At 43.7% G+C, this 21,170-nt stretch overlaps 1 protein-coding gene across 2 annotated transcripts in view; it reads right to left on the reverse strand.

Annotated features, from left to right (window-relative positions):
- Positions 1–1,017: 1,017 nt before the first annotated feature.
- The window catches only part of tmcc1a (transmembrane and coiled-coil domain family 1a), a 30,987-nt gene continuing 10,834 nt past the window's right edge, over positions 1,018–21,170 (reverse strand). The window contains exons 1-5 of one of the 2 annotated variants that reach the window (XM_069660749.1): positions 9,372–9,520; positions 7,912–8,169; positions 6,961–7,652; positions 5,284–5,419; positions 1,018–3,233 (exon numbers count right to left, since the gene is read on the reverse strand). In XM_069660749.1, coding sequence (XP_069516850.1) covers positions 2,919–3,233; positions 5,284–5,419; positions 6,961–7,652; positions 7,912–8,169; positions 9,372–9,410 — 1,440 coding nt within the window. In that variant the 5' untranslated portion in view covers positions 9,411–9,520 and the 3' untranslated portion in view covers positions 1,018–2,918. Of the gene's footprint in view, positions 3,234–5,283; positions 5,420–6,960; positions 7,653–7,911; positions 8,170–9,371; positions 9,521–21,170 lie in introns of those variants that run through there. The other variant, XM_069660748.1, reaches the window with a different exon arrangement.

Below are 21,170 nucleotides of genomic sequence, written 5' to 3' on the forward strand. Positions count from 1 at the left end.
CATATGCTCACATCTCTGAATAGGAATGAATGATCCCTCGTAGTGTCAGACACTGCATAAATCAGTTTGCCGGCGAGCCCGAGAAGTGTTATCTCTGAATACATGCAATAATTAAAGTTGATGCTAAATCGTGCGGAATCGCTTGTGCCTATTTACTGTGGACTCCTCTAGGGACGGACTCACTCTCTCCTCTCTCGGCTCCCTCCGTCACCACTCGCAGCTTTCATTGGGGCAGATAAGTGCGCGCCGTGTTTACCTTGGCGCACAGCCATGCGCATCAAATCTGGCAGCGTAGAAAAGGAGGAAAGCGCTCTGATAAAGTACAACATAATGACCCCCCCAACTGCACAGCACAATGAAGGAGGCACCAACAGCCTCAACGCTGCGTGCGTGCGTGCGAGCGCGAGCCTCAGCAGGCAGTGACGGGGCGTACATGAGGTCCTGCAGGGATAAGACTCAGTGTGGGTCAGAGCTGTCAGCATCAGATATCAGCGCTGAGCTGTGACTGACTGCTGCGGTTTGGTGCCGCTCAATCACACACGACAAACTACGGAATTAAACTGCGTGTGTGTGTGTGTGTGTGTAAGAGAGAGAGAGAGAAAGTGTGTGTGAGGTAGAATCAAGTAGGGGAGACGTGGACTCTCCTGTGTTTATAATGAAAATATTGTCCCTGGTGGCCCACTCTTTGGCAGTGAGTCTGCGGTTAAAGGGGCCTTCCACCCAACCTGTTTCCTTCCTGATGAGGAGTGACACCTCCTTGTGTTCGGACCCCCACCCTCCTTTATAAAAGTCCATTCACACAAACTAAACACAGCCTTTCACAGACACGGGAAGGAAAAGAGCATCCCAAGGACGTTCAAGGCTAAAGATCGCCATCTAGTGGCCACACGCCGAACCTGCAGGAGGTGACACACGCAGGAGTGAATAGAGAAAGTAGTAGACATGCCGGCTACAATCACGCACAAACATTTAATGAAACAAGTTTTAAGAAATAGTGATGCTCGTGAGTGAGTCAGGAATGCACTTTATTTATTCCACACTTAGAAAAGGACATCAGAAGGCACTGGAGTGGTTTAGCACACAACCCTACATCATAGGTGTTACTGCAAGGTCAGGCTAAGGTCAAAGGTCAGCTCACTCGCAACTTGTTGAAATAGATGAATAAATCTACTTCCTGATATTTAATTGCATGTTCGACTTTGAAATGAACTAAATTCCTCTCTGCGGGGGTTTTTATCTTCAGACAAGGACGAGCTCGGCTAGAATAAACTCCTCTTATCCCACCGAGGACGACTGTCTCAAGAGCGACAACCTTTGAAAGCTCTATCAAAGGTTTCTCTAACCTCAGCCTGACCCGTGTGTGTTATCTAGCCGTGTGCTAAAGTGCAGCTGTACAGTTCAAATGATCGCACTATCTGTTAGGAAATCAGCCTCTCAGCTTGAAATGCAGGGTGAACTATTTCATGTGCTAGGTCGTTGTTGTGTCCTTGACTAGATGAGAAGAAAAGAGAGAGAGATCTTAATAAAGACCGGATGCTGAGCCAAGGAAGTGTTCTCGAGGAGGCACACACAACTGAAGATCAGGAGTCAAGTTCATGATGAGATTGTGCATTCTCTAATAGAGTTTTCCTTGGTACCTCCTTGACTTCCAGGTAAGACATTCATGACATATCTGAATAGAAGTAAGACCTAGACCTTGGACCCTTTGGGTGCTCACACATCCCTGGGTAGACGAAGGTTTGGCACTGGGTGATTACACCATGAGATAGTGTACCTGTAGTAAAGGAAAGACAGCTAAAGGGAGAGAGTCTGATGAGCAGTAGATATCACATACAGGCAGTGTGCATTTGACTGGCACGGCAGTGGAGACGACTTGCACTGTAGAAGCAGCAGCATTCCTAATCCAACTGAGGGGAGCTGGATGAGCACCAGCGTGCTCTCCTTCCTAACCTGATCACATCCAATATGGCGGAGGGGGGGAGGCAATTATCCAGGCAAATTGATTTTACATGGACAACAGCCTTTTGTCATTGCGTTTGAAAGCAAAGTTGGATTCTGTGTAATTCTCTGAATGGAAACATGCAGCATTGTTGCAAATATGGCAGATGCTTAACAATAACCAGATGTTGTCCTTGTGTTTGTTGTGTGGTGTGCGGCTCCCATTCTGTCTTTATGTTCCACTGATGATCTCCCACATTTAACCAACGTTTTTCTCGTTTTACTTAAAAGGGAAGTAAGTAAAAGCATGTGATCGTTCCTATTAGAAATGGTAAGGAAGCACAAAAAGTCTCAAATCATCATGACACTCAAAGGTCACGGTCAGTCCTTCAGAATGTTCCGTCTGAACACGTTTCATCACAGCAAAAAAAAGGAGTAACTCCCAGGAAGGTTTTCAGCCATGGTTCAAATCTACCAATCACAGCTAGGTAAGAGTTCTCTTCCTAAAGGCAATCAACCACATGATCACATTTGCACGTCTCTACTATTAGACTGGGCCGGTCCCAGTTTCCTGACTAAACTCCCCTCCTTGTAGAGTGAGAGGAGCGTAATGCTACATGGTACTGAATAAAATAACGTTGAAAATAAAATAATATTATTAGAAATAATAACATTATAATTGATTAAACTCTAAAGATAAAAACAGTACAATGCTGCATTTGTGAGGGGTAGCAACACAACAGTTCATTTTCAAAAATGTAAACAGTCTCGTCCTTCCTACACGACAATCATTCTCAACTTTACTCTGTTTCTTCCTCTTTTTCTTGATTCCAGAGTGTTTGAATGTGCTCAGCCGAGTTTCAGTGCCAGGCCTCACGGCCATCCTAACGGCATACACGTTCTTCAAACTTCCTGCACGTCTGCAGCTACAGTTACATCGCCCGGTGTCATCAAAGCAACAAGTGCTGGCTCGAATCTAGTCATCCCGGGGGCTGCAGGGCGCGATGTGTGTACCCTGAGAGCGCATCCCAGTTCCTCCACAGAAAGGCCAGCAGGAGGATGAGGAGGAGGGTGGAGAGCGAGCGCGAGCGTGTCTTCATCAGGGGCACCACACAGTTGGCCACAGTTGAAACAAAGACGAGAAGGACGGCCATAAGGGCCAGCAGCACATTGATAAGTTTTCCCAGGAGGGTCCGGGCCGTGGCATTTTCCAGCCCCTCCAACTGGACGACCTGCTGTTGCTGCTGCTGGAGCTCCATCTTAGAGATCCTGGTCTGACAGGCCTCCAACGCCTCCTGCAGAGGACACAAGAGGAGAGAACACAATCAGTCAGCAAAGTCACATTCTTCATGTATAAACATTCACAAGACATAAAACCACATGTTCGATGCTTCGTTCTGCTTTTCATTGACATGTGTTTCCAATAATCTGCTGCCCTCATGTTAGTGAAAGGGGAGGGCAAAACAGTAGAAACACCTCTCAGTATAATGCAGACCAGTTCAACACCCCTGCAAACCATAATGAATCATATAAACTGAGTTAACTGGACTTAATATCTGTGATGGTTTTGCTGAGCTGTATTACATTGCAATAGATCTTACAGTGTTCCTAATAGTGGCCTATGGGTGGATATTTCACAGACCTCTACTGCCCCCTGCTGCAGGGGAAAAGAAATGAAACCAAGGGGCAACTTGAACTGTAACTACACTTCATGTCAGCATAAAGACTCCCACAAACCTCAACCGTTTACAGACAATGATAACTGACAGGAGTAATGTGAGTAATTTGAGAGGAAATATATGTTTTGAACACACATAAAAGCACATGGACAGACTGGCTTCTCTGCCTCCTCTTCCTGTTGACAGTGTCAACAAGAACAATGAGATAATGCTTTCTACTGTTTAGAGGGTGTGTGACCACCTTAAACTGTTCTCTGAAGGCATGACGTCTGGTCTGAGCGGCCCGCATCAGCTTAGCACCGAAAAGGTCAGACAGTGAGAGAGACTCAGCTCTCTTTAACACTTCTCTTTGCTTGTACTCTCACTGAGGAACTCCGAATGGACACATTAAATAAAGACACTGTGATATCATTCAATGGAAAATACTAAAATAAAGAAGTAGCAATTTTTCCACTGAGTAAACTCAAGCAAATGTCATTCAGAAAATAGATTTAGTCACTCTTATTTTGGCAATAATTAACAATTATCCAAGCAGGTTGCTCTTGCTAGAAGCAGCTACATGGCGCAACTCAGTAGTGATCGCTAAGCCTGCTAAGACGAGGGGAGCATGAGATTGGCGGGCGGCCAGAGAGCAGGGATTAGTTAACATCATTAAGTGACATTATGATCATGACAGCATCACGGTGAAAATAGACTTCTGACACGGGCATTTGGAAATATAAAAGCTGCTACATATTGAAAAAACAAACGACAAAAAGAATCATTGAAGGAGCAATTGGCCCCCGGAAAAAGCCACTGTCAGTCAAAGCTGGTGTTCTCTGTAATCGATAGAAACAATACTATTTGAAATTGGCGCCATAGCTGTGGAGAAAGTCGTACAAACAGCTCGTGGTTTCACCCATTCTACATTCCTACAACACCCAGCGTGCATTGCGCTCCTCCCTCTGAAAGGAACGTCCCAGCGAGAGATGATGGAGTGAAATACTACCGTTTTCCATTGCTGCAGGCAACGGCTCAGAGCGGGACAGAATCTGAAACACGACGAGAATATACCGGTGGATCGTCCCAAAAGTCTGCAGTCTAAATTTCAAACCTGGCGATTTTGAACGAGACATGACATCGGAAGTGGGCGTCCTAGATTGAGGAAGTGTAGTTTAGGATAGCTTCCTCCAAAGGTGCAGAGCTAAATTGCATTTTTTTCTACCATAATGGCATTAGCTCCCCATAAGAGCATGATAGGACTGAGGTTGAAAATCGGCGAACTGGCCCTTTAAATAGAAATTGATTTTAGTATAAATGAAATACTCTTACTTTTAACATGAAATATATTTATATTTTGATGTAAAATACACCACTTTCAAAATCACAGAGGTTGAAAAACGTTCCTGTGTCTATCAGATATTTTGTAACGGCCTTTGAAGACTGAAAAGGTCACACGTGAGGACCAGAACTTGTCATTTAACTGAACACTTTGCTTTATTCACTAAAATTTCTTATTATCCCCTTCTGACATTTCATTTTTACAACACACTGCCATTATTTAAAAAGCCATTTTCAATAACAATGAGAGAAGGAGAAAATGTCACTTTGAAAGGGCTTGTTTTTATAGTGGCTAATTTATTTCTGACATGTGCTGTGTTTGTGGACGTCAGCCAGACGGACAGACCTGTATGTCTCTGGCTCTCTCATACGACTGGTAGGCGATCTTCTCCTCCATGCTCGCCAGCTCCTGTTTCAAGTTGAGGATCTCGTTCTGGTGAAGCTCTGTCAAGTCGTTCAGCTGCTCCTCCAGACGTTCACACCTAAACACACGTACAGAGAAAACACACACACGTGAGAGTCTGGGCCGTAATTAGCTTAGACAAAGACACACATGCAGGAATTAGTAGGACCAGACCCAGAAGCCATCTGACCACATGGCACCTGACTGAATGATGACTCGCCCTGACAAGATTAGGGCATGCTTGCTCATCTGCTGATCCAACCGGCCAATCAGAAAGGGGCAGCAGTAAGTGACTGGCCAATGGGAGGTGACCAGCAGAAGGAGAAGGATCTATACTGCTGTTTATTCTGGCAGTGGGCAAACAATTGGATGGACAACATCAGGGTGAGGATAGATAGGAGACAGGCCCCTCCTTGAGTTTGTTTGCTAGCTAACTGAGCATTTCAGGTAGGCTATAGAAACAATATATGCTAATGTGATGCTTTTATTTATTTATTTCACAATTTATACACTAAATAATATATAATATATATATCCAATACTTGAGAAAGAATGAATACACTAAGCCAAGGCTGGTCTATAACATGTCAGATAATAGGGAAAGTGGTGTTAACCCTGGACCCAAGGTTTAGATATTCAGTTTACTTGAATACAAAATGGTATCATTATTTGCAGCCCTTTTAAAGAAAGTCACATTTTTAGGCCTTTCTTGGTTATGCACAGGATGTACTCGGTCCCAGAGGAGCTTTTTAGCTACATGACGAGTTTATAAATCATTATTCCCAACGGGCAGGCTATAATAAAGAGCTCCTTACCGTTCATTATGTTCTTAAATTAGTCTTAGAGGACAAACTCGGACGGCTCTAAACTCAGATGGACATTTTAGGGAGAAAAATGCTCTCTATATCTGCCATCCTCCTCACTATTGTCCTGCCCTCTTAATCTCTGTGCCCTCTTGTCAAAACATTCATGAGGAATGTGAGTTGTGTTTTTAAGGCCAACTGCCCACAGACGCATCAAAACAAAAGCCTCGCAGAGACGTCTGAGTCCAAGACGAGATATGCAGAGCGGGGACAAAGGGCTGATATAGCGTTAAAGATCTTTGTACTTAGAGGACACCTGTGAACGGTGTTTTGTTAGTGAAGTCTTCAATTTAAATGTAAACTCAAAAGCTGAGCATTGTAACATTTATAGCACTGTTCAGCTTAAAGGCTAAAGCAACCTGTAAGGGAAACAGACAATAAACAAGACTATTACAGATAGGTACAGTAGTAGAACTGCTTTGTGATACCGTATTTAGAAAATAATAAGACTGCCACTTTAAATGTGCGTTACGAGAGTGTCAGGGCAGCACCTTTTTTTCAAGCCTCTGAGGTAGATAAAGTGCAGGTCAAGGTTTTGCTTTTATCAACTGTAAGACTCTGATAAAACTCCTTAAAGCTGATTAAACTGATGTGATGATATGTCAACACCAGCACAGTGATGTCACTGCTCAGTATGTGTTTACTTCCAAAAATAATTCCTGATAACATCCTGCTGGACTTTTAGGGGATTTCTTGCTCTAAAAAGTAATCCTTCAGGAATGTTTGATACACACTTTACTTTCTTTTCTCTGTGTACCTGAAGCGCTCCTCCTGCAGTGCTTGCATAACAACAGTGTAGTCTCTCTGATAGTGGCTCTTCAAACCGTCCAGGCTCTCCTCCAGCCTCGACTGGCCCTCCCTCAGCTCTTGCACCTCCTGTAGCAGCATGTCCAAGCTGGAGCTCTGGCTCCTCTCTAACGTGTTCCCCTTGGAACTGGGGGGACCTCCAGGAGCTCCCGTGGTGCTGTTGGCCCCAGCTGAGCCTGACGTAGCACTAGAGCAGTCATCCTCGCTGCCGTACTTGGGACTGGGCTGGAGGTGATGCCCAGCGCAGACCAGGGAACGTCCGCCGGCCCCTGTCACAGCTTCTTCCACTGAGGGGTCATCTAGTGAGTCTTTGAGTGAGGGGATGTTATCGGCGCTGCCGAATTTATTGCGAATGAGCGAGGCAATCTCCCTGGGTTTGGAGACGACAGCCCCGGCGGCGGAGTGAGTAGCCTGGGAGATGCTGGAGAGGCCTCCCTTCACGCTGTCCACCACGCCTTCGCTGAAGCCTGTGACTTTAGCTCCCACATCCTTCAGGCCCTGCTGCATGTCCCGCAGAACATCCTTGGGCTGGCGAGGGATGCCGTTGTGCTCCACTTCCCGCAGCTTCCGGTGGTAGTGCTCCAGTTTCCTCTGCAGCTGCTGGATGGTCTGTGCCGACTTCTGATTCTTTTTCTCAAAAACCTGATGGCAACAAAACAGGTTTTATTAGTGAGGGGAATAAACATTACACTGCAGTAATAAACTGCACTTCAATATATTTAGTAGGATCCCTTGCTGCTTTAGAGACAAACAAACTGTACAAACAGGTTTAGAGTTATTGCACTGATTGACACATGATGATACCTGACTGTTAGCAGTGCTTTTACGAGGCCCCTGGATTAAGTCCAAAAACAAAGTGCATATAAAGAGTTTAATGGTGCGGACCAGCAGCTCATTTTACCTGTTTGATGCGTGTGCTCTGCTGTTTGTCAGCATTGTTGGCCAGTTTGAGGTACTCTGCGACGTTGTCATCCCTGGCTGTCTGCTCGATCTTAATCTGCTCCGTGAGTTTGAGGATTTTCTGCTGCAGCTGAGCGATTGCCTGCTTAGTGCGCTGAGGGTCAGGGGTGCCATCCTCACCGGCCGGGAACGAACCGTCTGCCCCGCATGAAACAGCCAGAGGTGTTTGGACCAACCCGCTCACTTCCAGCCGGTCGATCTGAAGGGAGGGGACGGGGAACAGGAGAGAGGGAGATGTGGATGGCAAAGGGCCAGAGGAGGAAATGAGGGATTAGAGGAAAAATGGGGGGTAAAAACAGGGAAGAAAAAGTGTGAGTTGCATATTGAGGGATCTTAGTCATTTTGCTGACATACACGAAAAGAAGAGGCTTCTGCATTTCTGCAGCCGGTTGACTGGAAAGAAGGCAAAGTGAGTCAGATAAAAAAGCCACTCGCGGTCAGTTTTGTCTATAGAGGAATATGTCACATATTATTTTTACATTCAAGACTTTACAAAGAGAAGAAAGTGGAAGAAAAAACCTTTATCATTTGCAGCGCATCCAAACAAGACTCATTCTTCAATCTGAGCTATTCTCAAGTCTCTCTTCTTTAGGAGAACAGAATGAAAATAGTATCAGCCTATCTATATTGTTGTTTGTTCAGGGAGCAACAATATAGGCTAAAACTGACAGGATATTAGATTTTTGTTTACAACACTTCCACAGAATATTTGTTCCTTTTTTTCTGATACTGACCTGATTTTGTCAATAAGCCACAAAGCATCTGTGTAAAAATCAAAGACACTATCTAAATTGGGTTTTTCCTGTATTTTCCTGAAACTAGATAAACTCTACCTGAGCAGATGATGAACCTAGCACCTTCAATCACAGGCAGCCAATGTGATTCATTTCCTCAAACACCTCAGGGGCAACACACAGCAGAACACTGTGATACTGCTGGAGCTACAGTGTGTGCTGCAGGGAGGGTTTGTGATCAAAATATTCTACTTCAGCTGCAAACAAAATATGCAGCTGAACAAGGCAGAACACCAAGGGAGGTCAGAAGCCATCCAGAATAACGAAAGCAGAGGATAAGGGAGAGAGTTAGATCACAGACGCACCGGAGACAGCTGGCATCCATTGCTCACACATCACTCAGCTTCTGAAGAGGCTTGCCATCAAAACCGCTCCATAACAGGTAAAAACAAATGCTCCAGAGCCTCACCTGCATGCGCAACAGCATGACTAATTGATGACTGAATCCACAGTCAACAACACAAACCACAAAACGTGAGAAACCAAAACTCAAACCAAATAGTTTTTTCCTTGCTACATAATTTTAAACACAGAGAAATTAGCAGAAACTAGCTCTCTTTGAAAAGTCATCTTCTGTCACAAAAGCGGCTCAACATGCGCTTCTCACCTTTCCATACGTCAGGCGGAGAAACTGTTCCCAGTGCATTGTCCCCAAAGTGAAGCTGAGCGGAGTATTTTCATCTGTTCTGACACTTAAGTTAAACACTAAGTATGTGAAATCTTCGCGGAGACTTTTTCAAGTTTCACTCCTGTCGCTCCTACTCTCCGGGCTTATTGTTGTGAAAGTTGCAGCGCACCTGAAACTCACTCAACTGGGCTGAGCGGGAAGCTCCGCCCCCTTCCCCATACCCCGCCTCTTCCCTCACAGCTGAGGGGTGACATCATCCTCTGAGCTGCCGGGCACGCAGCCGTCAATCATCCTAACGAGACAGAAATAGCTCTTAAATCAGGGATTTTTCTACAAAAAGATATTACAAGTCCACAGAGTATTTTACTATTTTAATTAGAAACATTATATGTATATTTTCTACTCACAGTGGACATTTTTTGTCACGAGTACAGGGCTTCAGTACAAATATGAAGCACGTTTAGCCTACTATAACAATCAATTCTCATGAATTCGTGTTACACATCAAGATTTGACTATTAAAATTTGTGATCAATTCAAACCGATGTTACAAGGCTACAGAGTATTTCACTATTTCGACACAACTTTCTTTCTCACAGTGGACATTTATTGTCACAAGTACAGGGCTTTGCTGGGATTAAATCAACATTTTCACATCAAAATTAGACCATTAAAATATGTGATTAATTCAAAACATTTCATGCACTGTTGTAGTTTAATTATCCAACTTATAAAATAGTTTAAACTTGCTCTACATTGACCAAATATAACAATAAAATGCTACCTAAACATACCTGCATAAATAATAATTCTATACCTTTACTTTAGTAACAGTATTAATGCATAACATTTACATGTAATGAACTACTTTTATAATGCAGTGTGATAATAATAAACAGATAGTATGTAAATGAAAAAGCTGGACAGCAAACTATACACAGGTTGTTATTAGTTACAGGGTCGTTGTACAGAAAGGCAACTGGGGATTTATTACCAGGAAATATCTTTAATAATTGATTTCCTCGATGTCACGTTTAACAACAAACAACAAACTACAGTGAAGAATGACAGACGCACTTGTTTTTAAATAAGAAAACAAGGCCTGTGATTAATTATTGCAGGCAAGGTAAAAAGCATGTTTTGCAATCAGAGTGCTAATATGTGAAGTGAAATAATGAGAGGCTAAAGGGCAGACTAAGAGTCTGGACCCCAGTGTGAGACGTTATCACCTCCCAGTTTCTCTGTGTATGTAGCAGCCAATAGAGAGCAGTATTACAGTAGGGGACAAGAAAAACCAGTCTGACATCCTTTTACTACACAAACACACACACACACACACACACACACACACACGCACACACACACACACACACACACACACACACACACACACACACACACACACTTAGCCAAGGGCACATTCCTCTATACCGGGAGACACATCAGATTTAGCAAGCCATTCACAGTTTTTAGGTTTAAAATATAAGGCGTATGCATTGATTACTGTCCAACAGTCTCAAATGCAAGAAGGCAGAGTCAGTGTTGTGTACAGTAAGTCTGATCATTTGTAATCCTTGTGACAGGCAGCCAAGGCGATCAAATGAATCAGAGAGCGAGAATAGCCTGCCGGGCTGGCACAGTAAAGATCTAAGAGGTGACGTCTCAGAGCAGCACCTGGCCTGTTTACTATTAACCAGACAGTATTAATAGCTTTACGAGGTCTGCATGAATGAAGTGGCTATTTAATGCATGTGACAACTGCATGGAGTAAATGTAAAGAAGAAGTTTGGTCTTGTCTGAATAATCAAATATGTGCCATTTGAGTTAATACATAGATAAAGAGGGCAAAGGACACTTTAGCTGATCTCTGAACAGGAATGCCCTGCGATACAGACAAGATAAAGGCCCAAGATATTAAGATACGAGGGCCTAGTGACCTGTACACACTGGCACCGAATCAACGCCCATATATTGATTGACAAATCACTGTCAGCAGAGTTCTTAGCTCATGCAAGAGAAGGAGCCACACACAGCTGGTCAGTCAGGTGGTTTACAAGTGTAAACTGTAGCTCTACAGACAGCGCATACATTCTCTCTGACTGGTTATGATCTCATTTCTACGCTGCTGTTACGCTACCTCACATAGCAAACTGATACTTCATCCGCAGCTTCCTGACGGAGATAGAGAGTTACAGTTACCGAAACAAAATGTCTGTACGATCAGTGTCATCTCCCAAACGGCCGAGTTTTTTTCAGTGACTAATCATGCTTGTAATTAAAGATGGTGAGCTGAAGGATTAGGCTAATTTCCCAGGGTTAACACAGCCAAACATGTTGATGTGCTGAGCCGCTGAAGCAAGAAGCGACAGGCACTGCATCACTGGCGCTTGTGTAGCCTAATGAGAGAAGATGAGAGTATGTGTGTTTGTAATTTGGGGGGGCTGCCTGATCCCACTCTGATTAGACTTTATCAGTAAGACAGAGAGGGCTGCGCGGACCTGTCCCCTGCCCTGTGGCTCCTTGCATAAACACACACTACTGAAGGAGTTTCACCCCACCCATGTCCCAAACTGGGTCTGCCTGCTGGTGGGCCTGGTTGTGCAACAGCTTTTTGATCCATGTAAAGCTGGTTAGAGCTGTGAAGGGGCAACCCAGACTTACCTGAGATCCTCCAGAGGTCTGGGAGAAGAGCCACAGCCATAGGTTTCACACAAACAGGCATTTAGAGGGCATTAGCAGGCTAATGTTGTTAGATATGCATCACACATAATTGGATACATGCAACAAGAACATATTGTACTTCCCCATCTCAGTCTCTCTCAGCCACACAGGACACACATATGCCCCAAATTCCTTTCTGCTGAATGTAGGTCATAGAGCCGAATATGGGCAGATGTTGTCGTGAGACCCTGCCTTATTTTTAAGGCAATATTCGGTTCTTTTTTCTTTCTCGGCTCAGCAATCCCCCGTTTCCTTCTCCTCTACGTCCTCTTAAATATGGGGATGGGAGATTGTGGGATGACTCAGGTGAGTTCAGGTTCAGTAAAAGTCCAGATGTTGTGATGGCTAAAGAGTGGAAACAGGCACAGTCTAAAGCTTCTTGTCACACAACAGTTGATATCTACACCCTGACAAGCTCAAAACACGTGGAATCTGAACTGCCCTTTCCACCCTTGGCTGCTGCTTATTGTTTAAAGATGTGTGTATTTTTACACCACATGTTTCATACATGCTTTGTTATGTTTCAGACTTATAACTTATATAATGGTTTTACTATATTTTGCATAAACATGGCAATCATTAAGAACAGCACTGAGCTGGTCTGTGATTGTTTTGGATATAAACATTCTTGTCTGAAAGGCCAAAGTTATCTTACCCTTTTTCTGTTTTCTTTTTCATAAGCTGTAGTCAAGGTCAGGTTCTTTCTCTTTGTCTGTGTGAGTATGTTACCTTGTTGGTTGTTAAGCCGCGCATTCCTGCCGAGTTGTTTGTGAGATCCCTGTGATGTCCACTCGCGCTTCTTGTGCAGCACCGGTTTAACGTGCCGAGATGCAATGAGTGATACTTTCTTCAGGTTTCTTTCTGTGATTTCTGTTCGGCTCTACATCTTTCCGATGCAACTTTCTTGAATGTATTAAAAAAAGTGCAGCGCTGATATGTCACAGCACATCCAGGTTTTAGCAGCTGTTAGCTGTGGCTCTCCTATCCGCCTTATCTGCAGAGTCCAATATCCATGAGAGACAGGACCTTGGATCCATGGTGGACGTTAGGGGTCGCTCAGGGCTGTTTCTAAATAATTTCTGTGATCCTTCCACCTGTAAGCAGCCTTTTTGCTTTTTACAGCCATTTATACCACTTGTATCTCTTTGACCTCATCACACACCGGGCATGGAAGCCAATCGTCTCCGACTGACTGAACTTCACACTCCTGATTACTTGGTTCGATCTTTAACCCTGCAGTCGGGGGATTAGAAAGTGGTTGTCATAGCATCAACGTGACAGCACTCAGAGCTCTTGATGTCTTTTTTTAAACAGATAAAAATGTCTCAGGTTGCGCCTGACAGTGTGTGGTTGAGGTGTTAGAGTGGCAATGACATAAGCATAAATGTGGGTCCATTTGGAGTGTATTTGCACATTTTTATTTGCTATTTATTCATCAGAAATATCCCTGCACGTGACAAATCTGTGACATATCTAACCCTACATTTTTTGTCATTTCCTCATGGTTTCGGTTCCCATCAAGGCATGCTAAAAAAAGCACTGCTGAAATTTAGCTGTCTGTTAAGGGGATCCAGTGTGGCCACAATGAACGCTATTCACCAGATATAGAATATTATATAACTCCTTGTTATGCTGGACCAGAGTCAGTTTACCCAACACCTGCACTTATGTATTACAGCACAAAGCTGCACTACAACAAGCAGAAAAGACTGGTACACAGTGACAAACAACCTGCTATTGTATTTTCTCAGGAATTCAGAGGCTGAGAGAAAAGCTTCGATTTTGGATCCAAAAGAAAGAAACGCACGTGAACAGCTGAGAGGTTCGCTCTTGGGAAAAAGAAGAAAAAACTGAGGATTTTCTGAAGCCCAACTATTACAACAAAGACTTTCAGTCCAAATGATTTCCAGACAAATCCTTTTTACATCCACCAGACTGGTCTCCTACCAGATTTTGTGGCTTTCTGAAACGCCTTCTTTGGTTTCAACAGTATCGTGTTTAGTTGCAACACACAAAGCATGTAACAACACACAACAGGTGAGTACAAAGATGAACACCTTAATGTAGGTAAATGCTTCATGACACAGGCTTGAGTCGGTGAGAAAGTGAATAAAATTAATCAAAAACCTCAAGACAAAAAACACACACACACACACACACACACACACTGTAAACAAGTGGGGACTCACGGTGGTGGGAGTGGGAAGTGGAGAGGTGTCAGCAGCTACCAGGTTGAGGATCACCTCCATGGCGGGGAGACGCATGCGTGCGGCTTGGAATTTGCTTGGTCTGTCTATCTGTTTGAGTGTCCCTCAGGAGACGACCACAGCCGGGGGAGAGGGGACAAGCGAGGCCCCGGGTGAGCACCCATCACTCAGGACTAACAAAATCCACTTGACTCAAAGTCCACTTGACAAAGACTCAACTTGACAACAAGGAAGTAGAGACTCTTTGGAATTAGAGGTCTGATTGAATATCCAGAATCCATAGAGTGCTCAGTCCCTCCTGCAATGAAGCATTATTATTGATAGCCGCAGAGTCTAGGGAGTGTGGTGCTGCTGTTTCACTGAGCAGCCGCTCCTCAAAGCCCATGACCACGCTTCAGTGCTAACACACGCTCTGCTGTACACAGCAACCGGCAGACAGCCTATGAAACACACACACGCGCTTCGATAAGCACAACTCCCACAGACAGGCTTCATCAGTGGGAAGCAAGGACTCCTCTGGAGGAAAGGGTCCGTCTGATGCGGGTTTTCGGTGACAGAGCGGAGGCAGTTAATCGGATGAAGACTCACTGGGCCCCGTTGGAGGCAGGGTTAAAAGAGGGAAGAGTTTACTGAGAAGTTAAGTGTTCAAAGAGTCCGTCGGGGATAAAATCCTCAGAGGGAGAAAAAGACAGGCAGAGACCCAGAGGACGGATGTGAGGAGAGCGAGGGAGTGAAAAAAAAAGAGCCCACCAGGAGCTGTCACTGAGAGGGAGACGGAGCGAGAGGGAGCAAAGGAGAGAGGGGTTGTGAGAAAGCTTTGTGAAGGGCGGGGGGGGGGAAAGGCTTTTCTTCTGTTGGAGTTTCTAGGCCAGCTCAGCTCCAAAACAGTGGCTAGCCCAGGCAGAAAGAAAGGGAGAAAAATCTTGCACTCCCTCCTTTCAATTATCACACAGTTTGATTGTCGCAGCCAATCAGTTTCCAGAGCGATCACGCTGTAATGAATCACCTTCCGCTGCCTGCGTGCTTTCACAAACAGTTAGACCGAGTGTTTCTGCACACAAATACCACACACTGAACGGCCCAAACTGAGGTTAAAGTTTTCACATAGGTTGTATAACATGAACACACATGTGCAAAGGAGTTCACAGTTTTACTTTAAAGTGGGGCGAGAAAGAAAACCCTTCAGATTATACAGATTACACGGTCATATGATGATTACAAGGCTGCTATTCAAAACTGTGCATATGTGCGGACACATGACGATGGCCCGAGTTTGTGCGTCACCGTGTTACTTATCCACCGATGAATGAAGTGCTTCATCACTGCTTTGGTCTATTGTATTCTGCTGCGATTTCACACAAGCAGCATGTGATCACTTTTTACTGAAATATGAGCAATTAATTTGGTTTACAGAAATCAGTTTAGGCCACATTTATTTCAGGAATTTGGAAAATATTACTCTAGAATAATTAATTAGTCACAAATTTGGAAATTAAATTCCTCCACTCTATTAAATCACCAGCAAATTCATATTCAAGCGCCCCCACAAACCCAGTTTTATGAGCTGTTGCACATGCTTCTCTCGTCTTGGTTTCATGTGAGCCGTCACTTCCTAAAGTGTACAAACCAATTAGGAAGAAAAAGAGAAGCATGGAGCGTAGGGGGTAAGGCAGGACATGGGCCACTAAAGACTTCAGTGCAGAGGCCGACGGGAGGGAGGGGGAGAGGAGAACATGAATACCGGCTTTAATGAGAGAGCAGGAGGAGTTAGGGGACCAGGAGAGAGAGGGGAGGTTAAGTCTGCTTATATAAGAACAAGTACGACTTGCTCGGATGGAAGAGGAGGTGTGTGGCATGTAGGCTTGACCCCAGTGTTTAATCAAAGGGACGCATAGTAGCATCAGTTGTTTAAAGTCTGGGACTGGACTTAAAGGAAGTCATTTAGTCATAAGCTGTGTATCACTTAAGCACCTTGCCTTTTACTACGTTTCCCTTATGGCACTTTCCATTCACGCATGATTAACATGTTTACTGTCTTTATAACTTAATCCAAGCAAGAGGTCATAACATCTGGACTGGGTTGCACCAGCTATTTCAAAAATGTTTAACAAAATGGGTAAGATAATAAGGACTTAGGGAACATGTTGATAGAAAACATCTGCAGGAACATGTAATAAAAAGCATTCAACAATGTAAACAGGAAGTCTCACACAAGCTGTAACATAAACACCAATCTTCACAGTTTTAGGGCGAAAGTTTATATTAGTAATTATTAAATTCAAGTAATAATCTCGAAAAAAAATGTCTGTCAAATCACTTTCTATCGCAGAATGAGGTAACACAATGTTGATTGAGCCTGTGGCCCACTGATGAAAGCCTTTGCATTTGCAGTATTATGGACTGGGTGTCAAGGGTGACTATGACTTTCACTGACAAAAATCACAAGCGGCGCCCAGTTAGTGACGCGTTTTCCATCACCCAGCAGTGGTTGGTCTGCCAGAGAGGGTAGGTGGAGCTAAGCGGCTGCTTTTCCGGTCTCTGCAAGTGTTGCGAGTAAACAGTAATCTAATCTGAACAAACAAAGAAAAGATCGATGACTACAGATACAACTTCAACAATAAGTGAACAGTCTAAAAAGGAAAGCGACCAGAGCCAACCGTGGACGTATGCAACACTGTCTGGATATCTGGAAAGTGTGCTCCCGTAATTACAGTTTATTTGCCATAGGTGCCGCCGAGAACAAACCTGAAATCTTTAAGATTAAGACTTCGATCGAGACAACAAATAACAGCAGCAAGCTTACACCAGTAACCTAGCTTGCTAGTTTGTTTAGTTAGTAATACGTGTGAGTTAGTAGGGGTTCATATTTAAAAACAACCAATCTATAAAGATTAAGTTTGTGGTGCAATAGGTTGATGACCACATGTTATTACAAGGCTGAGTTTGAACAGCTGGTGGAACTGGTTCCTGGACTGGATTCATAAATAGGTGCGACATATACATCAGACAATACGGGAACTTCTGACAACAACAGTTGTTTTTCTTACTGATGACTCTACTGTCAATCATCACTGAGGGGAATACCTCACTCTTTCTTCTGACTAACAGGCTCCTTTCAGACAGGATTGCATTACTATCATTCTTTGCCTTGTTCTCAGCAGGTCACTCTAGCCTGAGGTCTCAGTCCCCTACAGAGGCCCTGTGGCCCCCCAGCAGCTCCTGTCTGTCCAGGAATACCCAAGCTTTCAGGGTGACTCAGGATATCTCACACATTCTCTGGTAGCATGCCATATTTACATACTCCAAATAGCAGAGTGGCTCCGCAATGACAAATTCACAGAGGGGGGTGTTCTCATGCCTTGACAAGTGACTGATGTGTCGCAACCCACATAGAAAATGGAGAAGCTGGCCTCAAAGGCTGTTTCACCTCATTATGGCCACATTAGCTGGGCGAAATTAGGGGATAGAAAGAACAGCTGTGACTGAAATTAGGTGTTACTTAAATTAGCATGTTAGGATCATTAAGATGGTAACAGAATTCTTATTAAAAGGAGTGGTCCAAGGGTGCCGGTGTAGCTCAGAATCCCAAATACAGAGGGCACAGTCCTTGATGCGGCAACTCCCACCCTTTGCTGCGTGTCATCCCCCAGTCTCTTTTCAACACTAGCCACTGTCTGTAAATCTTACTGTTTCTAGTCTCCACTAAGCAAAGGTACATGTGGAGAAGTTTTCTACAGACACATCGGTAATGTGTCCTAGTCCTAAAAACAAGTGCATAAGAGTTGCATCACACTGGCAACTAAGTTCATTTGTAGCATTTACAACACATTCATTTTCATATGCAAATGTGTGAAAATATTAAGCAAAACAGTTGCTCAGTAAAGTTATCTGTCGTGATCTTTAAGTGGCATCATCACCTTGTTGACAAAACATGACCCAATTTGAAGAATACATCACGTGCATCTTGTCTTAAGAGGACATGAACTCTTGAACAGGTGAGGTATGTGGCCAGTCCAGAGCAGGAATGCTGTTTAAGTTATACAGTAGGACACGCCCAGCAGTAACACTTTAGGCTATAACAATTTGAACTATAGTGTAGGAGCACCTATTGTAATGAAAACATCACCATGTTGAGCAACAATTACAGTATTGCATTGAAAAGATGTCGCATAAAACTTTTACGGCTAGTGACGGTATAGCACATTTTGTGTTTTTTCTATAATGTATTTTAATTTTCCAATCATATGAACATATAAAAAGTATAGAAACTGTAGCAGTAGCGACTATTAAGAGTTGAGTACAAGGCTAACATGCTATCTCTTTGTGTTGTAAGTCTGCATTTTGTTTTGAAAATCCCAGAACAAAATATTATTTTACATGTGGACATTTTCTTTTAACACTAAATGCAGTAATAATGGACCTAAATGAATGATGACAATGCAGAGAGGTGCCAAGCTTAATCATTGCTTTGGAAGATTAAGACTGGCAAATCTAAACCAACCTGTTTGTAATAGTAGTAATGCCTGCCCATTTCATGTGTGGGCTCCGCTAAATGCAAAAACAGTGTTTGAAATGGTACTCCATAGACAGCTGAAATTAAGACGCACTAAGTATAGATGTTAGAGAAGCTTGGCACTTGTTTATTGTCAGCTTTCTGTCATTTGTTGCTGATTCCAGCTTCATGTCTTTTTAATTGCAAGCTTTAAATATGCAGCTTGCTTTCTTGCTTTAATCACAACAATCGTGTAGACAACAGTGGCAAGCTTCACGCAAACCTCCACCCTCAGTGAATAACACTTATTTGACACCGCTAGTGTTTCCACCCCTTGACTCAAACTACTTGCGTAAAATCGATGAGAAATCTTCTGTTTTTACACAACACATGTTTCTGGTTGGAACACAAAGGTAGTCAACTCACTGTATGGACAATTCTCTGACTGATGAGCCCACACATGAAGGCGTAGAAATCTACTTGTGGAGATGTTTCTTCTAGCTGAGGACAGAGGCAGTAAGATTTTCATAATACATAATACTCATTGTCATTCAAAGGACAGTGTCTGGTGCTGAACTGAGGCCAGGCGGGTGCTGCACAGCCAAAAAGTTTTGGAAGAATCCAGAAAAGAAGGGGAAGAGACTGGCTCTGATGTGACTGGAGTTTGATGTAAAAAAGGGTGAATTGAGTTAGCATGATAAACAGAGAGCCATATAGAGAGCGTGACTAAAACAGAAAACGTGTATTACATTAGGAGGGAGAGCTATTAGAATTTGTACTCCATGATGTTATAGAAAGAGACGAATTCAGTTTTGTGTAGAATGTACCAAATCGTTGGTTCACTGCTCCCGCACCACAGGCCCCTCCATGTGATCGTAAATTGTGAGGGGTTATGCTGTGGAGCGGTTTGGGGGTGTGAGAGGTTACGTAAAGGAAGAAGAGCGAGAGCTTTGTCTGCACGGACTGGGGGTAATTCAAGCCTGAGAGAGGAGACAACCATGACTCGGGGCTCAGGCCTCGTTGAACAATACCGTCCCCATAAAAAAAAGAAGCCTCCTGTGCAAGCCTGGCTGTCCAGTTCTCCCTGCTCTAAGCTCCAGTATAATCAATGGGCCTATTAGCAGTTACATAAACCACTGGGCACTTTATACACAGGGTCCATTATGAGTGGCAAGGTCAGAGAGCGTGAAATATCCTACTAGCCAGCTCCAACACTGGCATACAAGAGCCAGACAGGAAGGAAAACAAACAAACAACAATAACAACGAAGTGGTTACAAGTTCTGTCGGTTTCATACCCTGTCCGGACATACACAGTCGGGGAAAGCATCGGCCCTATGTCAGAGAACGAAGCATTTTGTCTTCCATGTTAGAGAGTTTGCACCCCCACAGATTAATTGCACTAAAACTAAAAAGTCCCTGTTAATGCAATTTTACAACCGTGTCATCCTGCATTCTTCACAGCAGCGTTGTGCTACTTACTTTGGCAACACTCAGCTAGCGACAGTGAGTCTTTTTTACGTCTTGTTTACTCAGGCGACTTTTGTAACGATAGAGGAGTTTGATACTGTTCTTGTTAAGTGTTTTCTAGCATTGCATTTGCTAAGTTAAGTGGTGATTGTTAGCTGATTCTTAGAAGAAAGAAACACAATTTTGGCTCGCGTTATTATACATTTAAATGTCTTAATGATATCCTCGGAGTACAGTTGGTTTAAGGCCAGCATGTGTACCTGCTGTATTCATATATGTGGGTTTGCTATGGTACAATATAATGTTTAAACCTCCTGTTTGCCTATGCATTTTGAAAGTTAAGTGAGAAGACACAAAAAGAAAAGTATAAATAATTGCTTAGTTATCAGTTTTGGTAAGGTGATTACCTCGAGTGTTTTGCTTTTGCAGGTGAAGGTATGTAAGTGTACGTTGAGGTGATGGTGTGATATCTTGAATCGACAGTGTGGATACACGGGTTGAAACAAAGTGTGTATGTACAACAAAGCAGTGTGTGTGCGTGAAGGGAAACAGAGTGGGTACGTGCGGAGAAACAATGTATGTTCGGTGGTGATTGGTACTTGTTGGAGCTGCTTCTGTTTATACTCAACCCATCCTGGTTATGCAACATTGAAACAGAAAGGGCACCAGCCCAATATGCGGAGTTTGTTCGGCTGAGTGATGTACAATACCCAGAGTACCATGGGGCAGTATGCAGACCCAAACACACTGCCAGCCTATTCATAAGCAGGAAGATGAAGAATCTAGAACAAACAGTCCCAGAGTTTTGGCCCCGAACGATTATTTGGTTTGGCCCCTTCTCAGTTTTCTTGTCCCCTCCACCAGAACCCCATATCAAACATTGTGGCCC

This window comes from Semicossyphus pulcher, unplaced genomic scaffold (genome assembly GCF_022749685.1).
Source record: "Semicossyphus pulcher isolate SPU_LCO1_2020_fin unplaced genomic scaffold, fSemPul1.0.p SCAF_13, whole genome shotgun sequence".
Classification (NCBI taxonomy): domain Eukaryota; kingdom Metazoa; phylum Chordata; class Actinopteri; order Labriformes; family Labridae; genus Semicossyphus; species Semicossyphus pulcher.